The sequence below is a fragment of the Cyprinodon variegatus genome, unplaced genomic scaffold (genome assembly GCF_000732505.1).
Source record: "Cyprinodon variegatus isolate N-32 unplaced genomic scaffold, C_variegatus-1.0 Scaffold1219, whole genome shotgun sequence".
NCBI lineage: Eukaryota > Metazoa > Chordata > Actinopteri > Cyprinodontiformes > Cyprinodontidae > Cyprinodon > Cyprinodon variegatus.
In genome coordinates this window covers 103,278-110,277 of record NW_015151672.1, presented here as the reverse complement: position 1 = coordinate 110,277, position 7,000 = coordinate 103,278, and the positions used below count along the sequence as shown (strand labels likewise).

Genomic DNA, 7,000 nt, shown 5'->3' with positions numbered 1-7,000 from the left:
TAGAAACATTTTAACAAATCCACATTAAAAATGCTTCAGGACCTTTTGAGATTAAAGATATTTTGTGGGATTTTCATGAATTATTTAAAACACTTGCAAAAATGCACAGTTACAACCCTGTACCTTCTCCTGAGAGGGAACGCCTATTAAACCTGTGTGAGAGCGCGCACGAGCCCATTTCTCCTCGTGCACAGTCTGTTTAAAAGTTGCTGTTCTCATAGCTCACACAAGCTTACTGTGCACGAATGTCGCCCAAACTCCTAAATCCCTCAATCGTTTTAGAGAGCGGGGAATATATAGTGGACTTTATAACGAACTCTGTTAACTGAGCGCTCAGACAGATGATCACTGCTTTTTGATTCCCGTTAGTCACATAACTCCTCCTCCACCGCGTGGTGCCTACGCCACCTTTGTTGTGCTGGTGAAGATTCTCAGTCATCCAGGTCATAGTCATTCTGAAAAAGTTTAAAAAACAATCCACTGGACTTTGTTTCCAAGGTTTGAAGACGTTTTGCTTCCCATCCAGGAAGCTTTCTCGATTCAAAATGTCTAGATTCTCATTGAGTTTTATTTTGCTCTCTCATATAAAGCCTTGTTGGATGTTCAAATGGTAGAATCTCAAAAATCACGGATGGGGGGAAGAGCGTTTATTTTGACAGATCAAACTGACATGCTGTCCTCTGTACAACGTATCACATCTCATCAGACAATCTCAGCTCATTACCAACTTCTCATTCCATCTCAGGCTGTTTTATAGTCTCAATATCGCACTGTGTGAATGCACATGCACGACGGAATATTGTGTCATCATCTCACTGGAATTCCCATGTGCTGGTCAAAACCAAAGGTTGCTTTGACACTGAAAGAATGTTTATACAGACGTTCTCTGTTTACGCCAAACCTCCTTATATATTATCTAATTACGTACAAATCAGCCCTTAGAGACCTTGTTGTTTCCAAGACTCATACTTGATCTTCAGCTTTGTTGCTAAGTAAGTATAAGGCCATGAAGGAGGCTATATAAGGCATGAAACTGCTTCATTAGCCTCAAACTCAATGTGAATCCAGACATTTTGAATTGAGAAAGCTTCCTGGAAACGTCTTCAAACCTTGGAAACAAAGTCCAGTGGATTGTTTTTTAAACTTTTTCAGAATGTCCTCTTTGTTGTTAGTCGCCGCTATCAGGTAGCGACAGCCTATGGTGACAGCGGGCCGCTGTGACTGCAAATCCCATAATGCTTTGCCGGGAGAGCTCTCCGCACAAAGCATTCTGGGATATATCTGCCTCTTCTGAGGCCTTTCTATTCTTCTCAGACACTCTTTCTCTTATGACCTTCGGCCATTTTAAAAGAACCGCGGTGAGAAAGGAGAGCTTCAATGAGCTCATCACAGATATACGCCTGAAAGTGCGCATTTGCAGGAAAATATAGCTAATGGGACGAGCACGTAGGACGGCTTTACGTAAACATATCACCAGAATGATTGACAATTAGGAGGACAACTTATTGAGAAGATCCACCCTGAAATAAAAGATCGTCCTACATACCTTTAACCTATTATGTTATCACTCCTATGTGGAGATTTAAAAAACCCTCGTTGTGTGACAGGTTGCTGGAGTCTGAAGTGGAGAATCTTAAAGCTCAGCTGTCCAGGTTTCAGCTTCAGGTGAAATCTGTCACAGAGGATATAGAAAGCATGGAGAGCAACCTGAACAACACCATCAAAATGCTGAAGAAGACTCAGGTCAGTGTGAAGCAACCTGTTGATCTAGTTTTACTTTGAAATAATTACCATGTTTTTGTTTTCATTCTTTCCTTCTCATCCTTTTTTTATCCGTTTTCTGCTTCGACTGGAATGGCAGGCCTCTATGAATCAGGTTAAAGCATCGATAAGTGAGCTGGAGACCGCTACTGAGGAGCAAAGTGATGACCTCACCTCATTGGTAATATTAACACTTTAACAGCCAGACATGATCCTCTTGTTTAGTGTCATATCAGAACCTTACATCCTACCACAGGAGGAAGTTGCCCAGGAGAACCAGCAGAAAGTAGAGCTGGAAAAACAGGCTGTTCAGGAAGCAAAGGCAGAATTGGACAAGCAAAGAAAATCGTCTGAAGAGGCAGACTCCAAGTACTCCTCTGTAAGAGATAAAATCGATCAGCTGGTGGAGGAAATAGAGCCACTCAAGGTAAATAAAAATGTAAATGCTTTTCCTTGCCACATTCTCTGCTGCTCTTTAGTTGATATAATTTGGATCTTTGTAACATGGAATATTTAAAATCGAGATTCTTTTGACAGTAAATAAGATAATTTTTGTTTTGCTGTCCAGGACGAGCAGCTGAAACTGGAGACGGAGTGTGTGAAGCATGAGCGCAACCTTAAACTGTTAGAAAAACAACTGAAGACTCACAGGGACAACATCCAGGCCATGAAAGGCATGCTGCTGGAAAGAGAGGAAGAGTTACAGGTGAGCAGAACTCTTCTGGTTCGATCATACATCACATTCCAATATAAGTTAGTTTTTTTATTTCTACAATGGCCTCAATAGCGCCGAGTCAGGACAGGTAACATGTTCACCTATGAAGAGCAGAACCTTTACCAGAGACGACTTGATGTGTTGATAGGAAAACATAGAGAAAGCCAAACAGATCAGCCCTGAGCGGCAGGAAGTCACATGCAGCACCAAGAGCATCGACGCAGAAATCACACGGCTGAAGAAGAAGCTGAAGGTGTACGAGAGCAACCATGGCGAACAGGAGCAGGTGATCAGGTGAGACGGAGCGGCTCTCAGTTAGATAAGAACGTCCAGCGGGGAGGGAAGTGGATTGTTCTTTTGGGAGGGATTGAAAGGTTGGTTTTTGTATGTGGTTTTCGTTTAGCTTCGTTTTAGGTTATGGTGAAAAAAACAAATTATCACAAGCATGTAGAATATTTAGGCCCTTATGTACTCTCTTTATCCACAAAAGCATTCAAAACCTCAGCTGTATAAAAATAGTCAAAAAGTCACCATAAACGCTGCCTTATAGCTGCTGCATGCATGTATCTACTGATGTCTCAAAGGCAGCACCTAAAGGGTATAATTGGAAACTTGTAAGGAGGAGGTAACTCACCCAGAGAATCGCTATTAATACTCCTACACAAATGCAATTACATGGGCGGACAATAAAGCAAGAGTAAAGTGGTGCAAAAAAGACCTACAACTATGGCTCTAGCTTTTAAAGCTAGCTCTAGTTGCTACATTTCAGTAGGAAATTATAATTCTCTGCAGACGTCAGAGACTTATGGACCTTTAGGGTAATGATGGACTCAGACCGGAATTTTAACAGTCATACTAAGTCCATTACATAAGCGGCCTATTACCATCTAAAAAACATTAATAAAATAAAAAACATAGTGTCTAAACTAGACTTGGAGAGATGAATCCATGCATCTCCAGCAGGTTAGACTATTGTTCCAAACGAGCTGTTAGACGATAGAGGTTTACCAAAAATGCTGCTGCTCGAGTCTGGACCAGAACCGGGAAATATGACCATATGAGTCCGGTGCTCCGGTCTCTGCACTGGCTTCCTGTGGCTCAGAGGATAGACTTTAAAAAAGCTCTACTTCTGTACAAGTCTTCTCATGGTTTAGCACAAGGGTTCCCAACCTTTTTTAAACCAAGACCTACTTTTGAAGTTGATGGCATGCCGAGATCTTCCAAGCCAAACACAAGAGATGGGCAGCATTTTTTTTTTATTTGCACAGGTGGAGAATAAGCAGTAAGTCCAACAGACGAGGAAATTATTAATATAACAAAAAATAGGTTGCAAAAACAGAACTTAACAATCTCATAAGATCTTCACACCATATCTCTATCTGACTCTCACTCCCTCATCAGACCCACCAAAACTCTCCAGACAAAGGCTGTTCAGTCAAAAAATCTAAATAAACCAATTGATACACACAGTTCAGTAGAGAGAAAACCAAAAAACAAAAACCGTTAGACCTGTAAATTAACAGTCATATGTTTATATCACTGTTTAAGATCACTTCAAAGCAGGAAGAAGGAGAAGGGAAGTCCACTATCTCAGAATGATAAACTTCACTGGGCGTTGGCAGAGAAACTGGCAGATGGATTAAAATTCTACAGGAAAACAGATAAAAATAGTAAAAATACTAAGTTCAAACTATGTGGATGAGAAGATGTAACATACAGCAGAATGGGTTGTTGAAACTCTTTAATTTCGGGCAAAAGTTCCAAAAATCTTTCGAAAAATCTGCCACAGCTCAGCCGCCTGACGTCTGTGTGCAGCAGCAGATCAGGGCGGTCTCCACCTGCCTCCTCGAGCTGGGCAAGGAATAAACGCCTCTGAAAACTCCTGGCCCGAACAGAGCAAGCGATCTTCATCGCAACGTCCATGACATGCTTCATATTTAAAATAATGCTGCACAGCTGTTGCTGAATGATGCAGCGGTTGATCCAAAAATCCGGGAAAGTTTCATTCAGCTTGAACAGAGCAACGAATCCAGCAGAGCGTCCAACCATAGATGGAGCCCCATCAGTTGGGATAGATGTCATTATCTCATTATCTCTGCAGATTCCTCTTTAGAGTCCCTGGTAACAACCTTTTTTTTTTAAATTTTTTTTATTTATTTTTTTTCTATTGAAAACTTCAAAATTTACAGTCAAACATGGCCGCATAGAGTTAGTTTCTTCAAGTCAGGTTACATAGAAAATATAGCCAGGGGGAACATCTCTTCACACAAATTGAAATATATCTATAACATAGACTTGCTATAGAGGGCTGTTAACATAAACATCAAAGACATAAAACCAAATAAATAAACAAAATAGAAATGTATAAAGATAATTTTAAACTAAAAACAATCATATAAATAAAAGAAAATAAGTCTTTGTTTTAGCTGTTTACTTCTGTAGGGAAGAGCTTTAGAGTCCCTGGTAACCTAGCAACCGTGGCAAACCATGCAATCAGCATGCATAAAAAAAAGGTTCCCTGCATACTTTTTAATTTTCATTTTATTTTTATGAAAATAGACGTTGGCCTCTCGTGATCAATGATTTGATTAGTGTTTTTAAAAACTTTTTTTTTTGTCATAGCCATAAATAGGTCTACATTGTAAAACTTCTCGCGATCGACTGAAACTCCGCCCGCGATCGACTGGTTGGAAACCCCTGGTTTAGCAACAAAGTACATCTGACCTGTTAGAGCCGTTAGAACCACCTCAGGCCTTGAGATCCTCATGGACGGGGTCTCCTGGTGGTTCCTGACTATGTTAAAGTCCAGGTTATAAACATGCATATTTAATGCTGCCTATGGTAATTGGTTGTATTTTAACTAGTATTAATGTATAATATGTATATATACATGTATATATATACTTGTATTATTTGATTTATAAATACATTTGCCTTGCCTTGCCTTGCCTCTATAAGGTCTGAGCTAAATAGGTCAGGAAAGGACATGAAGACAAAAACAGTTTTTAAGGAGGACAGGAGGCAGCGGGTACCAGGTTCTCTTTATTTCTTTTTTCTATTACCAAGACATTAGTGATTGACAGCTATGTTTATGACCTCTGATGTTTTCTCTAGCAGTGATTCCAACTCATGGCTTTCCCAGCAAATCTTTCATTTACTTCTTTCCTCTCTCCTCCAGATGCATTTAAGGAAAGAGGCCTAGTTTCCTAATTTCTGGATCGCAGGAAAGATAGAAACAAGAGAAGCCCCAGAAAAGGAGGAACACCATGTAAAAAAAAAAAAAAAAAAGCAGCTGTAAGGCATAGAGACAAAACAAAGATAGTCAAACTGGGGTTCACAAGAGAAAAGGCTAAACTAAGAGGAAGAATTAATAGAAGCATCAGTCTCATTGGATAGGCTGAACCTCTGCTGAGTCTCCTTTGTACCTTAATCAAATCTGCCTCTTGGCTATTCCTAAAACATCTCCTGCCCTGGTTTCATGTAGTTTAAGGCAGAGATATTTACGCCGTGCCAACTTCTTCCCTCTGACCTCATTAGGGAGTATGCCGAGGCGCTCTCGCTCTACAAAGAGAAAACCAACCAAGTGAGGGACCTGCGCAAGTTCATCGATCGGCTCAACATCATCATGTCGGACAGGCAGAACAGATACAAAATAATGCGCAGGTGAGAACATTCGTAAAATGTCTGTTTATTGCATTATGTGACAGAACAACACTAGGTTGGGCAGATTTGTGATGGCTATGGAAAGTATGCACAGCTGCTAACGTTTGAAATGAAACATTAGCATCATCAAAAAAAAAAAACATACATTGACTATATATTATGTGTGTATGTATATATATTAGTGTGTATTGTGTAAAGACCAGTTTCCATGTCTTGCTAGAGACTCTAATGTATTTAGGTTTATGCTTTCACATCAGAATAGCACGTCCTACAGAAAAAAGCTATTTTTTTTTACAGCTTTTTTAAGAAGTCAGCGTTATAATTAGTGATACAAGCAATTTTATACAAAACACACTCCTGGCAAACATTTGTGAATTCTTTAAAACTGCAGATTTGATACCCTGAGGCCCCCAATATGTCAGAAGCAGGCGTTCGGCTCCTTCTCTGTACTTTTTAGGCACCTGTAGATTCTCCTTTTGCAGGGGCGGAGCTAGATGGGGGGCCAGGGGTGGCCATGGCCACCCTCAGCCAATCATTGGCCACCCATACCATTTTTTCCCTCTAATACAGACGGTGGCAGCAGTAATATTCTCAAGTGGAATGTTCTAACTTATGCAACATTTATAATTTTCATATGTTAACAGTTACTTGATAACAAAAACACTTTGATTACATATGCACATCAATATACAAAGATTAAAGATGATAAGATAAGAACTAGATTTTGTCTTATGGGGTAGAGAGAAAATTATGTTTCTGCAAGTCATCTATGAGTCTTCCGTGATTTTAGAAATAAATAACTGTTTTAATAATAATTAATCCATTTAATGTACATATTAGTACAGGTAAATATAAATTTTA

At 39.7% G+C, this 7,000-nt stretch overlaps 1 protein-coding gene across 1 annotated transcript in view; it reads left to right on the top strand.

The window, feature by feature from the left end:
• The window catches only part of LOC107102231 (structural maintenance of chromosomes protein 6-like), a 42,518-nt gene that overhangs the window by 29,689 nt on the left and 5,829 nt on the right, over window positions 1–7,000 (top strand). The window contains exons 18-23 of the mRNA XM_015401446.1: window positions 1,608–1,743; window positions 1,862–1,942; window positions 2,018–2,188; window positions 2,330–2,467; window positions 2,625–2,770; window positions 6,014–6,139. Coding sequence (XP_015256932.1) covers window positions 1,608–1,743; window positions 1,862–1,942; window positions 2,018–2,188; window positions 2,330–2,467; window positions 2,625–2,770; window positions 6,014–6,139 — 798 coding nt within the window. The remainder of the gene's footprint in view (window positions 1–1,607; window positions 1,744–1,861; window positions 1,943–2,017; window positions 2,189–2,329; window positions 2,468–2,624; window positions 2,771–6,013; window positions 6,140–7,000) is intronic.